Here is a 26,635-nt window from a genome sequence, read left to right on the forward strand (position 1 = left end):
GGCGAGCCGGTCTCACCTTCTGATTGGCTGTTCTGCCCCCTGTTGTTCGTCGAAACCCTCCTCTTCTCTGATTGGTCAGGCACTTACCTGCGCTCGCCCCGGATTGGGCGCTGGCTGGGACGGCTAAAAGGCTCCTAGGGGCCCTGCCTTCTGATTCGCCGTACGGGCCAGCCCCACGGCCTGCACTCTGAATGGCTGCGCCGCTACCTGTATCGGTCTCCGATTGGGTGAGCGGAGCCTCTCCAGCGTGATAGGTCAGGACCACCGCCCCCCTGGCTCCCCATTGGCTACTGGGCGAAGCCCGGTCTCCGGGTAAGATGGCAGCGGACGGACAGTGCTCGCTCCCCGCTTCATGGCGGCCGGTGACCCTCACCCACGTCGAATATCCTGCAGGTAAAAGGCAACCCCGGCTCCGAGGACGACTTCCCGAGGCCGGCCTGTCAGTGCCTGGTACTCTGTCAGGCGCAAGCCCGCGGAGGGGGCGCCGGGGCATCCGGGTGGGAACTGTCAAATAGTGAGCCTTGGAGGGGTTCGGCCGGCGCGCGCGCCGCGCAGGCGCAGTGGTGTGGCGATGAGCTGGGCAAAATTGTGAGCGTCTCTCGCGCACTCTACGGCTGCGCGTCCGGGGAGCTCCCCTGGGTCCTGGGGCGCCGGTGGGCTGTCATGGGGCGGTGGTCTGGGTGAGGTAGGAAAGGATAACTGGCCTGGACCAGGGCCTTTCTTCTCTGCCCTTCTCGGAGCCGGAGAGACTGGACTTTCTCCCCGGCGCGTAGGGAGTGCCTGCTTTCTGCAAACAGTGCTATTGGGCAGCCGTAAGAAAGAGCTCTCCATTGCTGGGAGCGTGCAAATCGAGGCCAGGCAGCTCTTCGTTGTTGGAGTACTTCTGATGCCACGCCCTGGGCAGGGCACTGCTCCACAACTCAGGGGACCTGGTGGGGGTGGGGGCAGACAACCTCTGGAGCTTCCCATTGGACCCAGCTGTAGAAGCTCAGGGCTTTCTACCTGGCAGGTCTTGGAGTGACCTGTTCCGGAGGCGGTTTAGAGCTTGGGCCTTGGGGTCAGAGTTCAAGCCGTGGTCTCGTGCAAGTGACTTCACCCCTCTGTGCCTTTTCAAAGTGGAACTGATCACAGTGCCTCCCTTCTAGTGGTGGTGCGAGAATCAGAAACAGGAGGTATGAGAAATGCTGAGTGCAGTGCCTGGCATAGAGTAAACATTCAAGAAATAACTGCAATGAACGTGATCCCGCCTTCCCAGGACCCTCTCAAGCCCACGCCTCCATCTCTGTGTAGGATGGTTGGGTGTAGGGTGAGGCTGGCAGGGGGAGGGGGGGCGTCCTCTCAGTGAGCCCTGGTGGCCCCAGGAAGGGCCTGCTCGTGCAGAGATGTGAGAACCTAGCCCTGCTGAGGGCTCCAGGGCTGGATGCCAGGGAACTTTGACCCTAGGTGTTCTGGGTTCTAGTGGGGTGTGGGGCGGCCCTACTATTGCTCTAGCTTGCCATCTGCCTGCCTGCCCACCGTTCACCCGTCATTCATTCAGCTGGTGTCCACTGAGCACCTCCTGAATGTCAGGCACTGGGCTTGCTCTGTGTTTTGGATGGTGAACAGATGGATATGTACCTGAACTCCTGGACTGGTGGGGGGGGAGGCGACAATAAAACCCACTATACAGGAGGGAAACTGTGGCCTGGAAAAGGGAAGAGTCTTACCTTAAGGTCTCAGCATCTTCATGATTTCCTCTCCCTGGGCAGGGAGTAGCTTTTCTGGGTGCTCACAGTGAAAGGAAGGAACCTGGCAGATGTGAGCAGCATGACTCAGGCTGTGATGAAGGACCCTTTTCAGGGACCAGAGGAGGGACCTGGTTGAGCCTGAGGGCCTCTTCTCTGGGGGTCTTCCAGTCCCCTGCTAATTCTTTTGTGACCCCCCTGAACTTCTCCTTCACAGCCCTCATTACACTGACGCTTGTTTCCTTCCTCCGTTCATTTAAGATGATTTTGTTTTTGTTTAGTCGCTAAGTCGTGTCTGACTCTTGGCCACCCCATGGACTGTAGCCCGCCAGGCTCCTCTGTCCTTGGAATTCTCCAGACAAGAATACTGGAGTGGGTTGTCATTTCCTCCTCCAGGGGATCTTCCAACCCAGAGATTGAACCCATGTCTCCTGCATTGGCAGGCAGAATCTTTACTGTTGAACCACCACGGAAGCCCTAACATCATTTTAGAGCCTGGTTAAGTGTCGAGTGCTGTGCTGGGTTTGGGGGTCGAGTGGGGTGTAGGGATCCCACTCCTGCACTCATGGTGCCTGCTCTCTAGAGAGAGAGACAGATACTGGACAGATGTCTCCACTAATGAGTGGTGTCATAAATGACGCCCTGGTTACAGATTCTGAGAGCTCTGCAATGGCAGGAAAGTGTCTTTTTTTTTTTTTTTTGCCACTGTGGTGGGTGCTTAATTTATGTTGTGTTAACTCAGACAGCCTCCCAGGCGTGGGAAACTGTGTGCCAGAGTCCAGAAGTAGGGCAGAGCCCGGTGTATTTGGGGAACTAGAATGTAGTCCCTGGAAGTGGAGCAGAGGGTGGGAGGCAAGCAGGGCCAGGATTGCAGGGCATGATGAGCTCGGCTGAGGTGGGACTTATCCCAAGGGCAGAGAGAGCCACTGGGGGCTTCGATCGGAGAATGGTGAGGCCAGAGTCACTGAGAGCATCTGCAGCAGGTTCTAAAGGTAGTGCTTGCTGTGGGACAGGCCATGGAGGTGGCCAAAGGTTTGGGGGTGCCACCCACTTCCTGTCTGCACGACCCAGGGTTCCTGGGCACCAGGGGGATAGCTGAGAGACCCAGAGTCTCAGGGCTGGGCCACTGTGTGGATGAGGGGACAGAGCCCCCGAAGAGGGAAGAGCCTCACCTCGGTGTCACTCAGCGGGCCTGGGGCAGCACTATCTGACCAGTTCTCCAAGGCCAGTTCCAAGCCTGCCCTACCCTGGGTAAGTGTGGGCAAGGCCAGGTGTGTGCCCACCTCTTCAGCCTGGAAGCGGGGCTCGGCCCTGTGTGGGTACCTCCCAGCTGCCTGTGCGAGGCCAGGCTGGTGGTGGGGCCATTTCTCGATGCTGTGTTCTCCAAACCTACAAGTGCCCTGGGTGCCAGCGACCAAGCCGGGTATCACACAGGCCTGGCCACATGAAAGCTCCCATGGGTGGGGGAGGTGGGTACTGATATCCCTGGTTCACAGGTGAAAGAGCTGCGGGTCAGGGAGGTACAGTCCTTGCCAGAGTCCGTGTAGCCACCAGTGCTGGCATGGGCACTGAGCCACACACTCTGACCCCAGAGTGGCCACGTAGCCACCCTGCCTCCAGGGGCGAGGGCAGCCTTTGGACTCGGTGTCAGCCCTGCCCTCGAGCAAGGGGGCACTGGCTCTTGTTGGCTGGCTTCAGGATCCTCACACTGCCTCCTCTCCCAGGCCTTTCTGAGGGTAGAAGGCAGCAGCCAATAGGCGGCCATTTTTTTTGCCAGTAGAGAGGCAGTGGGTAGCCGTTACTGCAACAGGCGGCCGTAGTGGGCAAAGCAGACCGGCCTTGCTCCCTGTCCGAGTCTGCAGTGTAGACCCAAGTCCATGTGCTGTCCAGAGAGTGCCAGGTTCCCCTGGAGGCCCAGGGCTTGGCTGGGGCCATCTCAGCACAGTGCTGTGTTCCAGAGGCATACATGTGCCTGCTGGGCTGTCTCCTGGTCCAGAGTCCAGCCTCTGGGGCCTGACAAAGCCAGGTTCACATTCCTGCTTTGGCGAGATAATGGGTAAGTTTAGTTCAGTTCAGTCGCTCAGTCGTCTCCGACTCTTTGCAACCCCATGGACTGCAGCTCGCCAGGCCTCCCTGTCCAACTCCAACTCCTGGAGTTTACTCAAGCTCATATGTCCACTGAGTCGGTGATGCTATCCAACCATCTCCTCCTCTGGGTTTTAGTCAGATCCCGCCTCCTTCCTGCATGTGTGACTTTGGACCAGTCATGTGACTCCTTTGGGACTCAGTGGCTTCATCTGTGGAATGGGCCCAGTGACGTACCTGCTTCACACTCACAATCTGTGAATTTGAGGGCTCAGTAAACACCCTGGCACACTGTCTGTGCCCGAGGTGGTGTGGTCAGCCAGTACCCAGAGGCGCCCCCAGTCAGGCACCTGGCCCTGCCCTCTGGGGCCCTGCTGGGACCGCCTCTCTGCCCCAGGCCCGACTTGACTTGCTTGGGGCCAGGCCGCCTTCGATCCTGTCCTCACCTTGTCCTCCCTGTCTTCCCAGGTGACCTCTCTGGCCACGTCCTCGCCTACCTGAGCCTCAGCCCCGTATTTGTCATTGTTGGTTTCGTGACCCTCATTATATTCAAGCGGGAGCTGCACACGGTGAGTCCCGCTGCGCCACGGCCCCACCCCGGGGAGGAGGGGCCTCCCCATCCCATCCCAGGTGCTTAGCTTTCCCTTCCATGCCGCCACCTCTCTTGAAATGTGTGGAGCCTCCTGGCTGGTTCCAGGTTGTCCCCGGGGCTGGGAGGCTCAGTCAGAAGCCGGCAGGTTACCCAGAGGCCCCACTGACAACACGTCTTCCCGGCAGATCTCGTTCCTGGGGGGCCTGGCGCTCAACGAGGGGGTCAACTGGCTGATCAAACACGTCATCCAGGAGCCACGGCCCTGTGGAGGTAGGGCCCGGGCCTCGGGAGTCCCCCAGGTGAGGGTGTCCCGGGGAGGCCTGCGTCCCCTCACCACGCCCTGTTCTCTCTCCTCCCCAGGTCCCCACACGGCAGTGGGCACCAAGTACGGGATGCCCTCCAGTCACTCCCAGTTTATGTGGTTCTTCTCCATCTATTCCTTCCTTTTTCTGTATTTAAGGTGAGCTTCTTTCCCACCCGGGCTCTGCCGGGGACCCAAAGTGCTGCGAGCACTTGGGATGCCCGCTGGCTGGGGCTTGGCCTCTCCTGGGGGTGGGAGGAGCTCCAGCGAAGGCAGGAGGCGCCCAGGGAGCCTGCAGATGTGGGGCCAGGGGCTGTGTGTGCAGGGGCCAGGGGCCAGGGCCCCAGGCTGTGGGCTGAGGCCGCCTGACAGGGTTGTTTTCCCAGAATGCACCAAACGAACAACGCCAGGTTCCTGGACTTGCTGTGGAGGCACGTGCTCTCGCTGGGTCTCCTCACCGTGGCCTTTCTAGTCTCCTACAGCAGGTACAGCGGGAGGTAGAGGCCCCCCATCCCCGCCCTGACTCTGCCCACTGAGGTCTGGCTGGATTCTGGGACCTCACGGTGGACCCGAGCCCTGGAGCCTATGGGCAGGACCAGGAAGGGGGCCCCCAGCCTCTAGTTTAAAAGGCCAGGGCTCCAGCTGTCCCTTGCCTCCCAATCCTTGCTCTCTGCTGTTGGTGGGACCCGTGGTCCCAGCGTCAGCCATCTGTTCCCATGTCCTGAAGCAGTCCCTCACAGACAAACTCCCAAGTTCGAGGGCTGGACGTGTCCCCGCCACGCTGTCCCTTCACCTCTATAGCATCGGGAGTCCCTGTTGGGGTGTGGCCCCTTGCCTAATTCTGGAAGCAGCTCTGAGTCCGTGTGGCCCCAGGACTCTGTCCTCTCCGGGGGTGTCTCCCGTGTGCGTGCAGGGGTCCCCAGGGGAGCTGGCACTCGGGCGTGGGGCGCAGGCCGTGCAGGCTTGTGTGCGGCCAGCTCTGTGAACTTGCCTCTGCCCTTGGCCCAGGGTCTACCTGCTGTACCATACCTGGGGGCAAGTGCTCTACGGGGCCGTCGCTGGGGGCCTGATGGCCGTCGCCTGGTTCGTCTTCACCCAGGAGGTCCTCACCCCGCTGTTCCCTAGGATAGCAGCCTGGTAACTGCCTCCCGCCTGTGTTGCTGTCCCCTGTCCCACCACCGTCCCAGACACTATGTCCTGGGCCCCCTCCTCCCAAGGGGCCGTCAGTGGGGGGACCCAGACGTGCTGACCCCAGCCTCAGTCTCCCGGGGAGGGCCCCAGTGCCCAGGCCTCTGGTGGGCGTAGGGAGCAGGGCCCGTTCACCTGGCTTCTATCTCCCCCAGGGGTTTTCTCAGTCCAGAAGCCGAGGTGCCAGCCTCTGTCCTTGCCTGGCCTCTCGGGGACTTGGAAAGCAGCGTGTGTCCTTCTGGGCTGTATGTACCTTGGGGCCATGTCCCTGCCCGAGTGTCACAGCTGTGGCCCATCTGAGTCTCTCAGTGGCCCTGGGAGCACGGGCCAGGCAAAGATTCTGATCAGCAGGGGGAGGGTGTGTTGCTGGCCCAGTGGTGGGGGGGACGTCCAGCTCAGTGACAGACCTTGATGTGGTCCTGGCTTTCTGGGTGTCTGTCTCTCCAGGCCTATCTCTGAGTTCTTCCTAATCCGAGACACGAGCCTTATTCCCAATGTCCTCTGGTTTGAATACACAGTAACCCGAGCAGAAGCCAGGTAAGTCAAGGGGACTGCAGTCACCAGGTCCTGGCTCAGTGGGGCACAGCCCTCAGGCAGCACTGGTCCTGTTTCTGGAAGGCACCCCAAGAAGCAGACCTTTGTCTAAGCACTTTTCTTATACTGCCTCACTGAGTCCTCCCCTGGACCCCATTTTACAGATGAGAAAACTGAGGCTCGGAGAGGAGTCACTTGACTGAGGATATGTAGACTGCAGGTGTGGGAGCCAGACTGGGAACCCAGGCTGTTGAGCCCAGAGCCATGCTTTTAACCTCTGTGGCCCAGAACCAGAGAGCTGGGCGGCCAAGACTCTCAGGGGGTCCTTCGGGGCTGTTCTGTCCAGACCCTTTCCTGTGGAAGGGTAAACTGAGGCACAGCGAGTTAGGGGCACCAGAGGTTGCACAGCGAGTCAGGATGGAGCTGACTTTGCTACTTTCTGACTCAGCTCTCCTTTCCATGCACTTGAAATCCTGGGTGGGGTGCCAGCTGGGGTGGGGAAGGCTTGGCTCCTTCCCAGGTTCAGAGGGGAGCTGAGGCAAGGTTGGGCTCCCATGCAAGCCTGGGAGGTTTCCTGAGGAGCCCTGGGTTCCTGGTGAGAGGAGCTATAGGGTGGGGCCCCCCAGTCGGGACATGTGTCCAGGACATCATGGTCCATATTATCCTAATGAACTTAGAGGTAAAGCCCCATCTCCGCGAGGAAAGGGGATTTGAGGGGGTTAGAACAGGCAATCCCATTACTGGTGGGAGGCTGCAGCTGGCCCAGGCTCTCCACCTGGCTCCTGGAGCCACCCCGCCCCTCCCCGTGTTCACCGAAACTTCCACGTGCCCCTGCTCTGTGCCAGGCTGTGTGCTGGGGGCAGGCAGGGGGTGGTCACAAGGAATCAGGCGCCTACCTGTGTGACCAGTGCCTTGGTCCTGAGAGCCCACGGCAGGAACGTGATTCGGGGGTGGGGTGGTTGGCCATGTTGGCTGGGCATGGTGGGAGAAAGCGGGACCATTGGAGTTGGGGTTTGGCAGGGAGAATGCTGTCAGGATAGGAAACAGCTTGTGTAAAGCTTCTGAGTCAGCAGATAGAGGCAGATGTGGCCAGAGCCCAGGGGAAGAAGGAGGCTGGCCAGAGGGTGAGGCTGGGACTGCATCATCCAGGACCCGTGGGTGCAGTTGGGTTTCTGCATTTCAGGTGGGACTCTTGACGAGCCCCATCCTCCTATCTGAACCTCAGCCAGGCCCTCCCAGGAACAGGACTATCCCTGCTTCCCTCAGGTTCCTGAGCCCATTGTAGGCACAGCCAAACCCCCAAATCAGGTACTGAGATCCACTGGGTCAGCAGTTCCCCTCTCTGTGCTTCTATACATCCCAGAAGGAGAACTCAACTATCTTCTTGTCTGTTTCGGTTGATAATAACAGAATCCCACTTGTGAGTGGGAGCTCCCCAGACTTTGTGGAATCCAGCCAGGTCCCTCATGCCTCTGTTCTCTCATCCTGGCCTCAGCCCTGCCCCTGGCTCCTGGCTCTGCATTTGGACTCCAGAGCTGAGTACCTGGGGTGCAGGCCCAGCAGAGACACTGACCCTCCCTTTGCCCCTAGTCCCAGGTCCCTGAGCACGAGCTCCTATTGGCCCGGCTCATGCTGACCCCGGGGGCCCCTGGGAGCGGGCATTCACTCATTTTGATGGGATTGGGGGTAGGAAGGGGACAGCTGAGGGGGCGGCTCACTGAACGCCAGGAGCCACCTCATTTGAGCCCCCACTCCCATTTTGTAGGAACAGACAGCGCAAGCTGGGGACGAAGCTGCAGTGACGGGTGAGCGTGGCTGGCTCCAGCCTCCAGATCTGGCCTGCATGATGCCTTGCAGGATGGATGGAATGACAGGCAGGGACGAAGCAGAGACCTCTACAGATCCAAGTCACCGAGTGGAGCCTTTTTTTTGCTTATTTTAGTTTTGATGAACACAGTGGACCAAAGGGCTGAGCCAGCCCCTCAGCCAGGACCTTGGAGGGCCCGCTGCTGGCGGGGGAGGGGGCTCATGGCCAGAGACCCTCGCAGTGCTGCTGCCAGTCCCCGGTCGGGCAGAGAGTGCCCTTGGCATGGGCACCGGGGTGTGGGGTAGAGAAGGAGGGCTCGCACCTCTGGTCACAGGGCCAGGAAATCCAGGTGGCGTGAAAAATGCACACTATTTATTTTTGGGTTTTGTCAAAGGCAGATGGGATTTTGGAGAGGAGGCTAGCAGAGCCTGCTCTGCGGGGGCCTCCTTGCGTACTGAGGGGCCCGGGTCAGCTCCCCAGGCCCTTTTTCCTGGGCCTGAGAGGTGGCCTGCCTGGGGGCCCTGGAGGGAGCATCTCCACGCCCTTCCTGCCGCCAATGCCATTCCAGAACCTCGGTCAGTGTTTCCTGCGTGGGGCCGGGCCCAGAGAGAGCGCGCGTCTGGCGCTGCTGTCCTTGTGTCCTGCCCGCATCGACCCTGCATCACAAGGGCTTTCTCTGGTCCCCTGTCCCCAAGACAGTGGTCCCTCTCTGACAAAAAGAGCCTGCACATGTGGGTGAGCAAACCCAAGCTGTTTACAGCTCTTTCCTGTCCCGCTGTCCGGAAGCGGTTCATTTTCATCTCCAACAAACTGCAGAGGGAGTGGGAACTGGCGAGGGGAGTGAGGCGGTGGCCTGCTGTCTTGTCCCCCCACCATCCCCCCAGCCTGCCCTCTGTGTGCTCTGAGCATTCCTTGTCCTTCCCACCCTCTCGGAGAGGCTTGGAACCTGCTTGGGTCGCCCTGGCCTGTGTCAGGGGTGTGATTCGCAGATCCCCAGGGCCCAGCTCAGAGGCCAGCTCCTCCCAATCTTGATGTCTCTTTGAAATGGAGTTGTGGAGAGGAGATGCTTCCAAACTCGGAAGCTTCTAGAGCTGAACCAGGCTGCTCAGGATCTGCGTTCCGATCCCCCTCCTCCCCCCCATCCCCGCCACCTTTTCTTTATGGAGGTTATTAACCTGCTGCTGAAGCACAATATTTTGGTGCTTTCTTTTCTCATTTGTTCAAGACAGTGTCCAAAGCCATTCCAGACACCAGGACCAGGGGCCTAATTTTGGAGAAGGTTGATCGGTCCCCACATTTTCCTTTCTTTCCCTTATTTTTTTTACTTTTTTTGCCTGAGACAAGCCAAGTGTGAGGTGGTTTGACTTAAGAAAAATCAATGAAATTGTTTACTATTGTTTTAAAATAAAATCTTGAACTCTGGCAGCTTGAGCACGTTTACTGAGCTGATGGGAGGGGGCTGGGACACAGCTGTGGGGACATGACCCTGAAGGGCAAAGGTGTGTGGCGAAGACCAAAAAATCCTAGGGATCTCCGAGACATCTAATCCCCTCCAGCCCCCAAAGCCAGGATTGCAATGGCCTCTGCGACACTTCACACCAGGATCTGAGGTCAGCTCCCTGCCGTCGCGAATTTTTCAGCACCCCTGTCTACCTCCCTGTGTCGTCCTGGCTGGCTCTGCTCTCACTAAGCCTGGCTTTTCCTCTGTGTGACTGACAGCCCTTGAGGACGGAGGACAACCAGCATATCTGTCCTTTCTCAGCTTCTACCAGGATAAACAGCTCCACTCCTTGTTGAATTCATTACTTCTTGAGTGTGCAGACAGGTATTGGGCTTTAAAGAAATAACTGCAAACTGACCTGGGTTTTGCAGGCCTTGTAGGAGTGAAATGAACACAAGTCATTTCAAGGGTCCAGAGTGGGGGTTCTAACTCTTAATTCATTAAAGCTGATTCAGAAGAGCTTTACCCTTAGGGTGAAGGTGAGTCAGAAGTAATCCCATCCTCCCATGAGGTCGAAGGCTGGGTTTGGGTGCCCCACCATGGTCCACAGAACCTTGACATTTAGTTCAGGTGACCTCACTGCATGTGGGTGGCAGAAGCAAACAGATCCCTGGAGGAAGGAGCCTTCACGCTAGACTTCAGTTACAGTTTTAAGGAATTACCACGAACCAAATACAAAGATGACCAGGTGGAAAAGGAATCAGCACTGTCCTTGAGAACCAGCAGGAAACAAGTATTAGGAAGAAACCTGCACATCCGTCAGGCGCCAGAGTGATCAGATGCAGGTTGTAAGTTGTTTCACTTTTTTAAAGAAAGACAAACTTGAAAATACCTGCAGAGAATAGGAAACTATAAATGTGAACCCTGGCAGATTTTTAAATGAATACTGAAAAATACAATAAACACCAACTCCATAGGTAGGTCAATAACAGCCTACTAGACACAGTTGAAGGGAAAAACTGGAGAAGTCAGAGGAAATCCAGAATGCAGCAAGAGAAACAGCAGCAGGGCTGTCTGATGAGCCCTGGGTTCCCCCCAAGTCCCAGGTAAACATTGCTTTCACCCCAGCTGGCACTTGTCCGCACACTGTACTGCTTGGGCTCTCAGAACTGCCCAGCACCCCACTGCATACTTCACCTAACTCCACATTTTCCCATTCAGCTGGTCACCGGGCCTCGCTCACTCCACTTCATAAGCATTTAAAGAAAAAATTTGGATTCTTTTTATTAAGTCTGTTAAGTTTATTTTTTGTTTCTTTTTAAATATTTGGCTGCATTGGGTATTAGCTGACACACTGGGGATCTTCGCTGTGGCATGTGGAATCTTGGTTGTTAACATGTGGGATCCAGTTCCTCAACCAGGTATTGAACCTGGGCCCCCTGCACTGGGAGCAGGGAGGCCTAGCCACTGGACCACCTGGGAAGTCCTTGTGAGCATCTTTGAAATAGCCATTTTCTCCACCTCCCAGGCCAGTGTGGGTCCTGGCCCATGAGCCCCTGCTGCTGCTGCTAAATTGCTTCAGTTGTGTCCAACTCTGTGCGACCCCACAGAGAGCAGCCCACCAGGCTCCCCCGTCCCTGGGATTCTCCAGGCAAGAGCACTGGAGACAGCAAAGCCTCCTGGCAGGCTCCCTCATCCCCACTCCAGGGCTGTCCTTGATTCCAGCCACTGCACTTCCCCAATGGAGAGAGCCCAAATCAAGTTCATGCCAACCCAGAGAGACAAACTTCCAGAGGATCTAGGCAAAAGCCAAGTATTCTTTATGATTTTATTAATTATATATATATTACATTCTCAAATTTCAAATGATGTATTACACAAAATATATAAACTTATGACAGTTCTTTTTCATTCATTTTGGAAAAAAAAAAAAGTTCATCATCTGCATCAGTGGCATCAGGGCAGGGTCTGGCTGTTTCTGGGCAGCCTCAGTCTGCTGACCTAATTCTCCTGGGTCCACTAGACAAGCGATTTGGGATACGGCAGGACTTTCTGTATTTCATGCATGGTGCTGTACTTGGAAATTTTACTCCAAACACTGGCACAGCATTCAGCTGGCTGGATTTCAAAAGTTGATCCTGTAGGAGTATGTGATCTCCCCAACACTTAGCTCTCCTCGTGTGTCCAGAGACCTGTGTCATAGGTCACACCCCCAGGGATAATGACGACATCTTCATGGTTCTTTGACTCCCCCCTCCCCTGGAAGTTCCACCAGAGTACTGATTAGGGCTGTTTAGGTAAATGTGTCTTCCTCAAGCAGTACTTTGCTGCTCTACAGAACTGAGTGAGGCTCCACGTTATGAAACCTGTAACAACCCAAATGCAAAGGGATGACCTCACTTCTGAAGGACAACATTTTGGGGGAAAATCCTGCCTTGTAGTCAGCCCCAAGCAGTTCTTAAAACCTGAGTTTCTGGAGTCGTGGACGTGTGTCCCTGCTGTGTCCTTGGCCTGCATCACTACCTCCCCTCCCTGACTGCCCCCAGCTGGGTTGGGGCAGCTACCCCCCTAGTGAGGCTCACACAGCAAGCACTCAGCTCCTGCTGTGGGCCCTGCTTCCTGAGATCCAGCCTGGGGACACCGGGGGCCAGCCGCTCCCCAGCTGCAGAGCAAGGCCTCTGTGCTGTCATGATGGGATTCTCTTCAGGTCCTGCTCAAGGTCCCTGAAGGGGACCCACAAATCCCTTCCCCACTGAGATCCCACCCTGCTGGCCAGGCTGGGAGTGGCCAGGCCCCGGCGACACCCACTCCCCATGGGGTCGGGGCTCCACTCCTTGCTCTCTGGGGCTTTGGGCATGTGGCATGTGCTCCCTGAGTCTGCTCCATCCTCTGAAACACGGAGACAACCTCCCTCAGTGAACGTCGCAGGTTAGCCAGGCCATGAAGCACCTCACCCCCGGGCTGCGTAGTCCCCTCCCACCCTTAGCATCTTCCTTTGGGCCAGGGTCTTCCCTAGGGCCAGAGTCCCTCCACTCTCCATAAGCTGCCCAACTGACTGTGGCAGGACACGGGGACTGTGCCGGGTGACTGCGGTTGGGGACACATACAAGGCTCTGACTGGGTGGCCCCAGGCAGTGGCAAGGGCTGGGATCAGACAGCCGCTCAGCCACCACTCCTGATGGGCCCGGTGCTGGGCAGCAGATGAAGCCTTGGGCCCAGACCACAGACCCCAAGCCCCGGCCCACAGGCCCCTGCAGAGCTGTCCCTACCTGAAGCCCAAGTCACAGGTAGGAGGGCTGTATCTGAAGCATGCAGGCCTGGGTCTGCTGCTGTGCTGGCCCAGAGCCCTGAGGTCTGAGCCAGCCCTGGGCTTCCTGACCCACACCTGAGAGCTCGGTTCCTCTGGGGGCATGCCCCTGGGCCCACTGGCTGCCTGGACACCAGCTTCCAGAGGCAGGGAAAGCCAGGGGAGGGCAGGGCCAGGCACCTGCCCTGCCCTGCCTGCCTCCTCAGCTGAAACAACTCTTTACCAACACATTTCCCCTTTATTAACTGTCTCATAAGTTGCTATACAACCAGGACATGGGTTCAGGAATCAAGCTGTGTGAAAGCAAGCGAGCTGAGGCCCACTGAGCCACATCCTCAGAAGAGCAGGCAGATGGCGCCACGATGCAGAATGGGCTTCCCCGCCACCAGCTCACCTCGCCCCCTGACCCCTCAGCTGTGGGGAGGCCTGGAGACCGCAGCTCCAGGTAATTCCATCTCTAGGTCCTTGGGAGTCAAGGGATCGGGCTACAGACCTCAGCCTGGCCATGCAGGCAACAGAAACTGGGCAGAGCTGAGCTAGTGAGGACAGGCCTCTCCAGTCCCCACCCTCATGGGGGCTGAGCTCAGCTAGTTCCTTTCCCAGGAGGAGGCCACTGTGAGTGAGACACTGGATGCCTGGGCCAACCTCCTGTTCAGTTTCTGGAATCAGCCTGGGTGCTGGAGAAGACCCACGAAAGGCACTCGGCTTGGGTCTGCAGACCCTGCTGAGGGTGGCCGTCCCTGACTGAGATCTGTGGAGCCCAGGGGAAGAGGGAGCAAAGGAGTGGAGCCCAGTGGGTGGCGCAGCCCAAGGTGGTGTGGCTGTGGCACCGGCAGGCCAAGCAGCGGGCTCAGAGCTTGGCCCGGGGGTGGCTCTGGAGCAGAGCCCGCATGTCCAGGAGTGCCTTCTCTAGATAGTGCGCCAGGTGGACCGCGTTGGTCTCGGCACAGCTGTTGTAGGCTGACACGGAGAAGTTGATGTGTGTCTCCATGGGGTTATAGCAGACGCCATAGCCGTCTGGCACCACGGGCCCAAAGAACATGACACAGTCTGTCTTGGCAGGGACCTGAGGATGGCACAGGACCAAGGCTCTCATCCCAGCCCCATGGTGGCACCAGCCTGCCTTCCACGTGGGCTCCCACCGTGCTCTGCCTGAGATGCCCTCTCCTTGTCTTCAGCGGATAGCTGACTCCCCTCGAGTCCTTGGGGGTGCAGTTCTGGTATCACCTCTCTACAGATTTCCCTGACATTCCTGTGGGGCTGTCACTGTCCTGCCTAGACTGTGAGTCCCTGGGGGCAGTATCCCAGTGCCCAGCACAGGCTGGCCTGGATCAGATGTTCTTTAGCATCTGATCAGTGAGTGAATGAAGCCAAGGAAGAGGAGGGGTCTCGACTCATTTTCAGCCTGCCAGAGGTGAAGCCAAGACCCCGATCCCAGAATTCAGCTACTTCAAGAATGGCCCATGTGAGTTACATCACCTCCAAGAGACTGTGTTTCGGACCTCAGTGCAGCCTCTCTGGCTTCTGTTTTATCCCACCCCAGGGCAGTTAAGGCAGCGGCTCACCTGGCTGGTGGAGAGGTTGAAGTGCATGGCAATGGCGTAGGAGGTGTCCATGAAGATGTCGGGCATACTCACTAGGTCTTCGATGGCCTGCAACTTCAGGCCCAGCAGGTGCCGGTCAAAGGCCTCCCCACGGATGGCCTGAGGGAGGGGAGCTGTCAGGAGCAGGGTCTGTAGGCCCACAAGTTGCCACCCTCCCTAGGAGCCTCTGGTGGCAATGGCTCTTCCACTCACTGGCCCTCAGACCTGCGAGAGCAGAGCAGCCGGGCAGGAAAGCCCTCACTTCACAGATGGGGAAACTGAGGCCTAGGGACTCCCCTGCCTCCAGGGAGGCTGGACTAAGAGCACAGGCCTCCAGCTGGGTGGCCCGGCCCCATCCTGGCTATGGGACCTCGGCAGGTCACTGACATCTTGGAGCCTCAGTGTCTTCATCTGTGAGATAGGGACAATCACTGAACTCCCTCTGTGGGGTGGCACTGATCGAAGTAGCTGCCTGAGCATAACATGGGCAAAACCTGGTGTGTGCAGGCACTCAGGGTCAGGCTGGGAACTGGACTTCCACCCCTGGACTGCAGCCGCAGCTGTCAGCAGGCAGGCACCCTGCGGTCTGCTAGACTGTGCACACCCTCAGCATCCCAGGCTCCGGCGCAGCAGGGAGAGCGCCTGACACAACATCCAGAGGCCAACCTGGGCCCAGGGCAGTTGCTGGGCCTCGCCTTGGTTTCTCCCACTGTAGAATGGGGATGTTCAGCTTTGCTCCAAGTGCCCCAGTGCTTTGGGCAGGGGTGCCTGACGCTAAGGGGAGCAGTTATTTGTTGCAGGGATGGACAGGCCGGGGGGTCACGCCCAGGGCCAAGGGAGCAGGGATGGGGGATGCTGGCTCACCCGGTCGGTGTAGGCTCGGTGGGCCTGCACGGCCTTCCGCAGCAGCTCCACCTTCTCATGTTCCTAGGTGAGGGGGAGAGGGCGCTGACGCTTCCTGTCCCTGCTCCCCCCTCAGGGGCCCACTGCCCACTCCAGGTTCTGTTCTCCCTGAGAGCACAGACTGGCCAGTCCCCAGCCAAGGCCTGACACAGGGCAAGTGCTCACTGCTGGTGGCTGACCCTTGAACAACTCGGTTTAAACTCAGTGCTGCTGCTGCTAAGTCGCTTCAGTCGAGTCCGACTCTGTGCGACCCCATATGTGGACTTTTGTCAAAAAACACAACAGTGTAACACAGCCCATGGAGGGCTGGACCTGCAGACGCACAACCACAGACACAGAGAGCGACTATAAAGGGACACGGGGAGTTTCAACTGTGTGGAGCTCCGAACCCCCAAGTTGCTCAAGGATCCACTGGAGTTTCCTTTTCTCTTTGGCAGCCAGAAAGCTCCGCACCAATAAATTTATAGCTCCATCTTCCATGAGATGCCCAGGGTCCACCACAGGACTGGAACATAGTAGGTGCTCAACGTACATTGACAGAAGGAGAAGGAACAGAGAAAGGCTCGAACCCAGCTCTCCCACCCTTGCCCCCGACCTCTCACCGTCACATTGGGATCATCCATGGCCTTGACGAAGGTCAGTGAGTCCATGGAGGCTGAGCGGATGGTGTCAGTCCGGCCCAGGTGGAACATGCGCAGAGAGGCGCTTTCGTAGGTGGCACAAGCCTGCCCGTAGATCCTGGGTGGGAAAGGCGCTGAGCTCACCCCTGGCAGGTCCCTCCACTTGCCCCCAGGCTTCCTCCTCCTTCCCGGGGGGAGGGGTGTACCTGTAGTAGGCCAGCTGCAGTGCCATCTGGATGAAGGCATCTGGGCTCAGCTTCTCCGATTTGGGGAAGTCCTTTCCAAAGTGGTGGAACACCATTACCGTGATGTCCAGGTCCTGGATCATGCTGGGGGTGGGGTTGGAGGTGGGAGGTGAGGAACAGTACCCAGCAGCCTCTGCCAACCCCACAGAGGGGCCGAGGGCAGTCTCCGAACCAGCGGGCATCAGACGGAGCTGGCTCTTGTTCCGGCTGGAGAAGCCTCTCCCAGCACTCACATGCTAAGGTTCTGCTTGGCCTTCTCAATGTCACTCTTGATCTCAGGCGTGATGTTGAACCGCAGCTTCTTGGGCATGGGCAGGGGAACCATGGGAGACCGCACGAGTTCTGGCCTCTTCCTGCACAGGATGTGAGGGTCTCAGGCTCCTATCAGGAGCCTCCAGAGCCTGGGTCTATCCCCGGGATTACAATGGGGAGGAGGGGGCCAGTCCAGGGAGACTCTTGGAGGAGAAAGGACTTGTCCACGGTCATCGAGCTGAGAAGTGGCAGAGCCAGAATGCAAACCCAGCTCTGATGGACTCTGAAACCCACGCCCCCTTCTGGCTTCCTCTGAAGTAGCACAGATTCCCAGCACAAGGGAGAAGGCCATTCCTCCTCTGAGAGCTCATCTGTCACCTCTGTGTCACCTGTCATCAGGAGCTGGAGAACTGGCTGGAGAGTGGGAGACCCACTCACGTGAACTCGATGACGTGGTCCAAGAGGGAGACGATGGGGGGTCCCTCGGCTGCCGCATGCTCGTAGATGAGCCCACAGGCGCCATCTTCGGCCACAATGAACTGCAGGGAAGATGGGGTCCTTGACAGCTCCAGGCCCCGGCAGTCATTCTCCTGCAGGATTCTCTCGGGTGGGGGGTGCTCTGAACCATCTCAAGCACTCTGGCTGATTTATTACTCTTATTCATATCAGCTAACACTCACCGGGGACTTCGGGACACCTGTCCCAGGTCACGCTAAGCACATCCTGTGCTCAGAGACCTTTCTGGGTTCTTGCACCTACCGTTTCCAGGAGTCCTACCACTACCCCATTTCACAACAGGGAAAGTCATGACCAAGACTGTGCCGCTCAGCCTGGCCCCACATTCCAGGCTCTCCCTGATCACGGATGGATGTGTTGGAGGTGACAGGGGTTACCGGGCCAGGCTTGGGAAAGACAGGTTGACTGCTGCTAATTACAGCCGCGTCCACCTGCTGGTTTCCCCTGGCTTTACAAGCTGGGAAGCCAGGGACGCCGGAGTCCAGGGGAGGGACAGGAAGTCCTGAGGTGGCAGTGGGCTGAGCCTGGGTATGGGTTGGTGGGAGTTCTGGTCCTGCCAGTTCCTCACCTGCAGTGTCTTGTCGAACCAGCGGTTGCCGCTGTTGAGCTTGCTGCCGCCCCCGTGCAGCATCTGGCCCGCCACTTGGCTGCGGTATGTGTCTTCTGAGACCCGAGGCATGGGTGCGTCCAGGCACACAGTGAAAATGCTCCTCTGGATGGAGTGCACTGACTCCCGGTTCACCTTGTCTGTGGGGATGTGTGTGTGTGGGGTGGGGGGGGTGAGGGTTAGGCCTGGGGAGGTCTCCAGAGTTTCCTTTAACAGGGCCCTGTAGCCCCAGATCACCCCATGAGGAACTGCTGACCCCCTTCAGAAAACAGGAAACAGAAGCCCAGGTCACAGAGAGAGCCGTTAAGACAGCTGGGGATCCAACATGGGACTGGATTCTGGGGACGATGCCCTTGCCCAACATGGGATTCGGAGGGGATGTGAAGGTGGGCTCCTCAGTCAGAGAACACATTCTCACTGCAACTTGCTACTGAACAGAAAGAAGAAACTAACTGAACCCAACTGAGGTTTCCCCTTATGTGCAATGGGGCCAAGAACACCCGCTCTTAGTCGAGGGGATTCAGTGTGACGGGGCTGCTGGGGCCTGGTGTGGGTACCTTTGATGAGGGTGCTGTAGGCCTTGGCCCAGGAGTTACGGTGGTTGGAGGTGAGGATGCCCACGGGCTCCTTGTTGGTTTGCAGTGACGAGTTCCAGACCTTCTCCAGCTGCATGAAGATCTGATCTGAGGTCAGGGGTGTCCCATCGCTGTGGTACACATCCAACTCAAAAAACTGTCCGGGCACAGGCAGGTGGAGAGCAGGGGTTTTGTGGGGGCCTCAGACAGGCAGCGGTCACCTCCCAGCCCAGCTGGGAGGGGACGGTGTCAGGCTGAGGGCAAGGAAGGGGAGGAGATCCCTGCGCTGCTCTCCCTGGGCTGACCAGGCCCTAGCTCTTCCGGGCCTCCCCCGGGTCGGGGCCTCTCTGGATACCCAGTGGAGAGAAGAGGCCCAGGGCCTGCCTGTTCCAAGGACATGTGGGCAAGTGTGTTGGGGAAGCTGACTCTGAGCCCTGCCCCTCTCCTTTCTGCAACCGTGTGGGGGCTGAACAGCTGCAGGGGGATCACCCACTTGGTAGTTGTGCACCACGGTGATGTGCATAGGCGGCTTCTTGGTCCTGCTGAACTTGGTGACCAAATCCTGCTTGGGGCCTGGCACACGGCAGGACGACAGGATCTGATAGTACTGGTTCATGCACAGTGGCTTGCCCCCCAGGTACTCCACGGGCAGGGTCTCGCTGCAGGGGCAGAGGGACAGGAAGGTAGGTGGGATCCATAGGGAGCTGCTGGGTCTGGCTGCAGGCTGGGTTGGGCAGTGGGGCTCAGACAAGCAGTGCTGGGCCCCTTGGTGCCCACCCCCCACTTAGCGTGGAAAGAGGGGAAAGGGGGGTGGTTGTTGGAGGACGACTGGATCAGGAGGCCTGTGGGCCACCCTGCTTGTGAGTCACCCTGGAAATTCCCTTCTCTTTCTGGGCTTCACTTTGCCACAAGGAAGATGAAGCAGTGAGTCATCCCCTGGGGTCCCCTCTTCAGCTGGGATGTCAATTCCAGGGATCTCTTGGGAGAAGACCCCCTGGAGGAGGTCACAGCAGCTGGAGCTGAGGACCCAGGTGTCCCGATCACCATGCTCTGCCTCCCCAATCAGCAAAGAGGCTAGGTCAGCAGGAAGTGAAAGCCACTGAGCTCTGGGCCTGCTCAGAAGTCAGGCAGGAGGTGGGGCTGGGCTGCTGGAGTGGCTGTAGTAATTAGGCAGTCCAGGTGGGAGGTGACAGGGTGGGGATAGGGCCACTCACTTGTCAATCATGGCCTTGAAATCCAACACGCCCTCGATTAATTTGGCAGCGAACCTGGAGGGACAAAGTAAAGATCCAAAGGCTGTGTGGACAGCCAGAAGGAGGGTGCTTCATTCCTCTCACTGCCTAGAGAGCCTGAAGGAGTTCAAGTGTAGAACCTGTACTTCTGTCTCACTCTGCATAATCTCTGGGGAAAGGGATTAGGGTGATGTGTTGGCCGAGCAACTGGCAGGACTTTGGTGCTACTAAGTAGCATGACTATGGCTCGATTACGAGTCTTGTCCTCTGACTCCATCCTCAGAGGGTCAGAGGACCTGATTCGCAGCCTGGAGCCTGGAAGGCCTTCACCTTGTTCTGAAGCATCATTTAGGGAGGGACCTAGGACTGTGGGGGAGGGCGAAGGGTGATTGGGGGGACAGTGGCTTGAGGTGTCCCCTCTCTTAGATCTCTTCCTGTTTCTGGGTCTGTGTGTCCCCCAGGCCATCTCAGTCAACCTGCTCCTTCAAACCGTCTGGGCCACATCAACCATGTCTGACGCATGGGGGTGCTCCTGGCCCCCAACATGGGGACCGCTGGCTAGAGTTTCTGGGCTTGAACCCCTGGTCCTTCCTGGGGTGCCCTGGTCCCTTTAAGAGAAGCAGGTATGGCCCTGAGAGACTGACTAGTCCTTGGGCAGGAGATCTTGTCACTGGTATTTTTATCCCTGGTAGAACCGGAATAGAGCCCAAGGCAAAGTGACAAGGCCGAATGTGGAAAACGGGACTGTGTACAAAGGTCACCCTTGTGGCCAGCTGAGGAAAGTAGGAAGGAGGGGGTGAAGTGCCAGAACTGGGGTGAGTGGTAGCCTCAGGTTTAGGGGAAGGGAGGAGTCCTAGTCTGCAGTTTGGTGATTAACAAGAGTCAGGAAGATTCTGCTTCATGTCCAGGTCAGTCAATCCTGAAAGGTGATCTTGGGCAGGTCCCTTCACTGCTCCCAGCCTCAGTTTCCCTACCTATAAAACAGGGATGCTGCTGCCTACTTCCTAAAACTATTTGTGGGGATGAAAGATAATGAACAGGGCTGGGGCCCCTCTGTTCTCCTGGGGGAAGTGGACATCAGGGCCCTGGGAAGGTCCAGAGCTCCGCCCCCACCTTGGCGACTCACCGGAGCTGGCCCTGCCGATCCACAAAGTCCTGCTTTGGCAGCATCACACCAGGGCTGGAGTAGATGACCAGGGGCTGGCGGTACTGGAGGTAGGCTGTTTTGAGCCACCAGTCGGACAGCTGGGGAAGGACCAGAGCCCGTGAGGAGGGATGGATGGAGACCTGGCTGCCCCTTCGCTGCCAAGGCCAACAGAGCTGGCTGGGTGCCCTCTGCCCTCTCTGGTGAGCACAGATTCTCAAACTGAATGCTCAGATCCAGAACCCCCCAGTCCTGTAAACCCAGCAGCAATCCATCCTCGTCCCTCTAATGGAGCCAGTCAGCATTAGCAAGGGGAATCGGGCAACACTGACAAGGAAAAAAAAGACTGGCAGGAGACCTGGGGTTGGGGGAAGAACAGAGGGAGAAATAGCAGTCATTTTTCCCTTCTCTCACATATTTCAGGTCAATGATTTTCATACTTTTAGAAAATAAAAATGTACGTCTGATAGAAAGGAAACAAGAGAGAAAGTTATATGAAAACAAAGTCTGATGAGTAAGTTTCTGCCCGTCTCAGGTGGGCACACTCTAGGGAAGCAGGAGCCCTCGGAAACCCTGACCCTCTGTGCCCTCAGCTTTGCTGCTGTCAGGCTAGGGAATGGACAGCCACCTGGATCTCAAGGTCAGGGCAATCTGGGACACAGCCCCGGACATCTTAGAGCCTCTGTAAAGACTGATCGCTACAAGATGTAGGTGACTCTCTACTAGGCTGGCCACTCTCTGCCCAGGGTGGAGTATTTCCATGGATATGCAGCTAAAGGCTCCTGTCTTGGGACCTGCAGGTGACCATCACCCTTGAACCTTATGTGCTGGCAGCAATACTGCCCCCACTACACATTCCCCCCAGGACAAGCCTCTGGGGCAGGTCTCTCAATCCCTGGAGACTCAGCCCCCACTGTGCTTCCTCATCCATCTTAAATGCAGTAGGACGTGCCTCTTACCACATGGACTCCCCTTGGGAAACTGTTGGCCATGGGCCCCTGGCAAGGGGTGAACAAGGGCAATGTGCCCAGGTCACACAGCAGGCCCATAAGCAACTGCTGTCTGCTGATCTGTGACCTGGAGACATGGTCCCCGATCAGCCAGGCCCTCCTGTCTAGCTTGGAGCCTCCTTGAGCGCTGATGTGTGGTTCTTTGATTCATCTCCCTGGGCCTCAGTTTCCTCATCCGTAGATGGGAAGGGGCAGACAGGATCTCCCTCCCCTTGGGGACAGCCAGGTTGGGCTGCCCTTCAGCCAGGTGCCCCCACAGCCCTGGAGATCTCAGAGCCTCTGACCAGAGCTCTGGAATCCAGGGGAGCCCCTGCAGATGGGGGCATTCCCTCAGTGAAAATCTGCTGAGCAGGGGCAGAACCCTCAAGGACCCATGAGTGGAGGTGGGGGGTGCTCCCACTCTTTTAGCCAGAACATGAAGTCTGAAGTAACAGTTCTGGATAAACAAAGTTGGAAAACTGCCAGATCCCAGATGCAGTAAGATCCTGACCTGGTAAGGTTCGTCTGTGCTGGTGGCTGGCTGACATCTCCCACCTCCTCTCTGTGCAGCCCCTGCCCTTCCACCTGCTCCCTCACAGCGCCTGTCATTTACAGGGCCACACCCATCTCTGGTTCTCCATTCATCCCTCTCTCAACGACCCTCCTTCCCTCCCCACATATAGTTGCTTTAGGCCTGGACTGTCCATCCCCCGGCCCCATCAGCAAGTGCCACTGACGCCAAAACATATCCTGGACCGAATGACTTCCTGTCCTCTCCCTGCCAGCCTGCCCACAGGCTCCTATTTCCACCTGCGCTTCCCTCCCACCAGCACATTAGTTCTAAGTTCATGCTGGGTACAAAATGAACACAGAAAAGTACCCGGGGCACCAGCGCAGACACATCCGGACACAATGAACACATCTTTGTGAAAGACTGAGACACAGAACCAGGACAGACAGTCACTGTCAATACGATCACCCCGTAGCCCCTCCCACTGAGCCCCAGTCCACGGGCTTCCTGGACCCCCCCTGCCCCTGCACCCCACTCCAGCCTCTGTCCCTGAGCCCGCCAGCTGTCTCCACCTGTGCCTGTGCTGCCCGCTCTGTCTGACTCAAACCCAGCACCGCCTCTGCCCTGTCCTCCCTGCCCCTCTGGAGCGGAGAAGCTATTCTCCACCCTCACACCTGCTTTTTCCTTTCCACTTGAGAGAACTGTATTGCCTGATATGACCTGGTCCCCTCATGTGTGTCCTCTCCCTGCTCTACTTGAATGTTAATTCCACCAGGCTGTTGACAATGTCCTTCTTGCTCACCCAGCACCCTGATTGGTGCTGGGCACAGAGTAAGTGCTCAGGAAACTCCGTGGTGCAAATGGATGCACCAGCACAGCCTGTGTTGGAAAATTGGGGGTATGCAGCCAGCAACAGGCCACAGGAGGGGCGCTCTCAACAACCCAGGCCTCCCGAGAGTGGCCCTGTTCCCCTCACCCTCTACATGAGCCAGAGAGACTGGTGTGCCCCCTGCCTTCTCACTCACCCAGTTCTCCATCTTCCTGGCCCTGCGCTCCAGCCCCTTCTGCAGGCGCTCCCCAACGCCGCCTGCTGTCTGGAACTCTTCCACCAGCTGCTTGGTTTGGGCCCATTCCTCCTCACTCACGATGGGCTGCAGTGCCTTGAGATAATGGTCCAGGGTCTGCTGGAGCGGGGGCACGGGCAGCCGGGGGAGCGAGTCCTGGTGTGCCTTAAAGCGACTAGAAACCTTCATCAAAGAGGAGGGCTTGAGGAGGCCCAGGGGCTTCACCTGCAGGCAGCAGAACATCCTGCTCATTCTCTCACCAGCTCTGGGAGACCCTGGCACTCCTAAAGCTGAAGTCCTGGGCACTTATGTGCCCATTCCTGGTATCAGAGACAGCCTCTTGGGTGGGGCCTGCCCTGGTTTCCCAGCCCTCAGCTGTAGGTGTCTCCACCTCTTAGGGGCCTGGAGATGCAGGTAGGGATGGGGAGGGGCCACTGATCTTGGCAGGGCTCACAGGAACCAAGTCAGGATGGATGGCACCTGCCAGGGGCGGCAGAGATCAGAGGGGCCTCTCACCTGCTGGATGCATAGGGCCCCGCCTTTCTCACCCTGGGACGATGAGCTAGCCAGCTGGTGAGGTGATGGCTCCCTCCCGGAGGTCCCCACCTCCTTTTCTCCCACCCGTACCAGGTTGAGAAATAGGAGGGAAGAAGAGAAAATCAGATAGAGCTAGACGATGACAGTACCTTTGGGCTTTTTCCTGTCTATGGGTTGGGGAGAGGGGTGGCATGGGGACAGTACTGTGCCAAGAGAGAGCTGAGTAGCCTGGCAGGAAGGTGACAGTTGGCAGAGAGGGAGAGTCTAGAGGCTCTGGTGGCAGAGAGAGAGAGAGAGACAAGAAGGTCCAAGGCTGCTGGCAGCAGTGGGCAGGCAAGCGGCAGAGGCTCCATTTCATACCTTCTCTTTCTGCTGCCCGTTCTCCATGGCAGGACTGAGGTTCTGAGCCCTGTCTGTCTGCCTCTTGGGCTGGATCTCTAAGCCTAACTGTGCTACCAAGTGAGTGAGCAGAACCTAGCAAGAGGCAGCCACTTGCCCGGGCTGGAAAGAGAAGACAAGAGCCAAGATTCAGGGGGAGGCAGACGAGGTAGTGGCTGCAGTGGCTGTGGTGGCATCTGGGCTTGTGGTTGCTGCGGGAGCAGCTGCTCCATCCTCCCCAGGTTCCAGAAGTGGAGGAATGGGGAGCAGATGAGAGGGATAACGCTGTGCACTGGAGGAGAAGGAAACCTGGAAAACTTTTCCCTTTCTTCCCTGGATGGGTCCAGTGCCAGGGAGTCAGGCCAAGAGGTATTAAAACTCCACCTGCTGGAATGTGCATCGGTCTGTGTGATGAGGGAATACTTGGCTGAAGGACAGAAACTGCTTGACCACCAAGGTTATACCGTAACCTTGAATATGGTCCTGAAAACTGGGGATGGAGCCACTGAGGAGCAGACCCCCGAAAGGGGCAGCCAGTGGGCATTTCTCTCCAGGACATCTGATCCCTTCTGGGCCACCCTTCCCCTAAAGTCTAGTTCTCTTGAGTCTAGTTCATTTAGCTGGGGGTTACCAGTAGAGACCTTTGGGCATTAAAAATAAACCAAAGAATGCTGGCTTGGGGATTGGGCTAGATTTGAGTCACCTGACCAGGGAAGGTGGGCCAAGTCTCTTTTTGCCTCAGTTTTCCTGGCAGTGATCGCATGGGGTCGCTAAGAGTAGGGCACGACTGAGCGACTTCACTTTCACTTTTCACTTTCATGCATTGGAGAAGGAAATGGCAACCCACTCCAGTGTTCTTGCCTGGAGAATCCCAGGGACAGAGAAGCCTGACGGGCTGCCGTCTATGGGGTCGCACAGACTGAAGCGACTTAGCAGCAGCAGCAGCAGAGGCCATCTGTGGGATAGGAACACCTTGCTGGTTCAAGCCAGCAAGGAGGAGGTGGAACTCTGGGGCCCTGGAATATCTGGAAAAACCTCTGCGAGAGTAGATTGGTACCTCAGCCCTCGCAGTGTCTAAATATCCTTGGCATAAACACAGGGAGATACAGAGGTACGCTAGGAGTAGAGAGGAGAGGGATCTAGAGTAGAGAGCAGCGCCCCCTGCTCCAAGCTGCCCTGGGGAAGACTGGGGGTGGTGGGGGTGGGGGGGTGGGGGTTTGTAGATGCTAATCAAGTTGCAGGGAGGGGCTAGTAGAAGTGGGTGGCGTGGGGCTTCCGCCTGCTGTCTTCCGCAATTCGGAGGACTTTCTGAGCAGCCCAGCTTGATGCCTTCACTGGAGTGGCTCTGGCCACACACAGTTCCCCAGGGACCATTTGATCAACCCAGGGAGGGTGACCAACTGGATGGGGTTGGAGAAGTGGCCGGGGAAGAAATGGCTCAGGCTGAGCCGTGGCCAGGTGTGTGAGTCAGAGAATAACCATGGGAAGACATTCTTGGTCTCTCCGCTCCTTGGCTCTGGGTCTAAGGGTGGAGGTGCTGCCCGAAGCCAGGGTCCTCACTGTCTTTTCCGGGTCGCTGGAATTTAGTGCCACAAAAAGCCTCTTGACCTTGAGCCTCAGTCTCCCCCTCTGCCAAACGGGGTTAGTCCGTCTGCTGACCCCACCCCAGCAGCTCCTAGCTGGGTTGGACAGCGGCCGCCGGGCCCCAGCGCCTCGACGGCCGGTTTTCCCACTCGGGCGTAGCTACGCTGCTGGCCCCGTCCGCCGCCCGCCCGCCCGTCCGCCCGCCCCGCTACAGGGCCCGCTAGGCCGGCTACCCGGCCACACTCAACCACGGTCCTGGCAGCGAATGCCAACATCTCTGTGGCCCGCCCGCGGACTCAGTCCGCTCCGTCCCACGCGCTGGGCAAAGTCCGCGCCGCCGCCGGCGCCGCCGGTGGGTCCCTGCTAGAGCCTCCGGGCCAAGGTCGCCGAGTCACGGCCGGTAGCCGGTAGAGGCGGCCCCGTGCCCACCCACCGGGCCGGGCGGGCGGGCGGCTCGGGAGAGGCGCACTCGTGGGGCGGGGCCTCGGGCCGGCTGCTGCCCCGGAGGCTAAACCGCGAGCGCGGGGCGGGGCCGGGGCGGGACCGGGGCGTAATGAGCAGTTGGGGAACCCTACGAGGCGGTGGAACCCGGGAAGAGGAGCAAGGCGGAGACCGTCGTCCGGTTCGCCCTCTCCCACCTCCATTAAGGCGTCCACAAACTGTAGGAGGCAGTGGTGTGCACCCCCTCAGTCCTTTTGGTGGCGCTGCCCTCAGAGTGGTAGGAAAACACAACCATGTTGACAGAGGCAGGTCGTCTAATAGTTCTCGGGGTCGGGTCAGAGCCCGATTCGAAGATGACAGGTGGGGACCGCCCCGCAAAAGCATGGCTGCCGCGCTCCCAGCGCCCTCCTGGCAGGCGGTTGGCCGGTCGGGCGGCGAGCCGTCCGTTGGTGCGCATGCTCGCCGGCGCCCCGCA

At 58.1% G+C, this 26,635-nt stretch overlaps 3 protein-coding genes across 5 annotated transcripts in view; 2 read left to right on the forward strand and 1 right to left on the reverse strand.

Moving 5' to 3' along the window:
* Positions 1 to 278: 278 nt before the first annotated feature.
* DOLPP1 (dolichyldiphosphatase 1) lies at positions 279 to 9,653 on the forward strand. Its single transcript, XM_061433796.1, has 8 exons — positions 279 to 393; positions 4,278 to 4,378; positions 4,587 to 4,671; positions 4,762 to 4,861; positions 5,089 to 5,187; positions 5,711 to 5,839; positions 6,338 to 6,427; positions 8,190 to 9,653. Exons 1-8 carry the CDS (start codon positions 318 to 320, stop codon positions 8,224 to 8,226), a joined length of 717 nt encoding a protein of 238 aa, XP_061289780.1. The 5' UTR covers positions 279 to 317; the 3' UTR covers positions 8,227 to 9,653.
* A 1,833-nt stretch (positions 9,654 to 11,486) lies between these two features.
* On the reverse strand, positions 11,487 to 26,548 carry CRAT (carnitine O-acetyltransferase). Of its 3 annotated transcripts, XM_061433792.1 has the most exons (15): positions 25,968 to 26,548; positions 24,118 to 24,258; positions 23,182 to 23,445; positions 20,639 to 20,757; positions 19,495 to 19,548; positions 18,774 to 18,939; positions 18,263 to 18,437; positions 17,667 to 17,845; positions 17,021 to 17,121; positions 16,564 to 16,683; positions 16,292 to 16,414; positions 16,068 to 16,203; positions 15,427 to 15,489; positions 14,545 to 14,682; positions 11,487 to 14,045 (listed from the first exon to the last, which is right to left on the reverse strand). In XM_061433792.1, the coding sequence occupies exons 2-15, from the start codon at positions 24,142 to 24,144 to the stop codon at positions 13,830 to 13,832; spliced, it is 1,881 nt and encodes a 626-aa protein (XP_061289776.1). In that variant the 5' UTR covers positions 24,145 to 24,258; positions 25,968 to 26,548; the 3' UTR covers positions 11,487 to 13,829. The 3 variants fall into 3 exon arrangements, with proteins under 3 accessions (XP_061289776.1, XP_061289775.1, XP_061289777.1); XM_061433791.1 differs by lacking the exon at positions 24,118 to 24,258; XM_061433793.1 differs by lacking the exons at positions 23,182 to 23,445; positions 24,118 to 24,258.
* Positions 25,441 to 26,635, forward strand: part of PTPA (protein phosphatase 2 phosphatase activator) — a 32,907-nt gene continuing 31,712 nt past the window's right edge. Inside the window, exon 1 of the mRNA XM_061433794.1 lies at positions 25,441 to 25,593. Coding sequence (XP_061289778.1) covers positions 25,461 to 25,593 — 133 coding nt within the window. The 5' untranslated portion in view covers positions 25,441 to 25,460. The remainder of the gene's footprint in view (positions 25,594 to 26,635) is intronic.

The sequence above is a fragment of the Bos javanicus genome, chromosome 11 (genome assembly GCF_032452875.1).
Source record: "Bos javanicus breed banteng chromosome 11, ARS-OSU_banteng_1.0, whole genome shotgun sequence".
Taxonomy (NCBI): domain Eukaryota; kingdom Metazoa; phylum Chordata; class Mammalia; order Artiodactyla; family Bovidae; genus Bos; species Bos javanicus.

Bases quoted from the DNA above. Each gene is read 5' to 3' on its own strand.
- DOLPP1 (XM_061433796.1), top strand. From the start codon at position 318: ATGGCAGCGGACGGACAGTGCTCGCTCCCCGCTTCATGGCGGCCGGTG. The intron at 394-4,277 runs GTAAAAGGCAAC...CTGTCTTCCCAG, and splicing joins CCACGTCGAATATCCTGCAG to GTGACCTCTCTGGCCACGTC. The intron at 6,428-8,189 runs GTAAGTCAAGGG...CCCATTTTGTAG, and splicing joins GTAACCCGAGCAGAAGCCAG to GAACAGACAGCGCAAGCTGG.
- CRAT (XM_061433791.1), bottom strand. From the start codon at position 25,994: ATGTTGGCATTCGCTGCCAGGACCGTG. The intron at 18,438-18,773 runs GTGGGTGATCCC...GTGCCCGGACAG, and splicing joins CCGTGGTGCACAACTACCAA to TTTTTTGAGTTGGATGTGTA. The intron at 15,490-16,067 runs GTGAGAGGTCGG...CCCCTCACCTAG, and splicing joins TGGATGATCCCAATGTGACG to GAACATGAGAAGGTGGAGCT.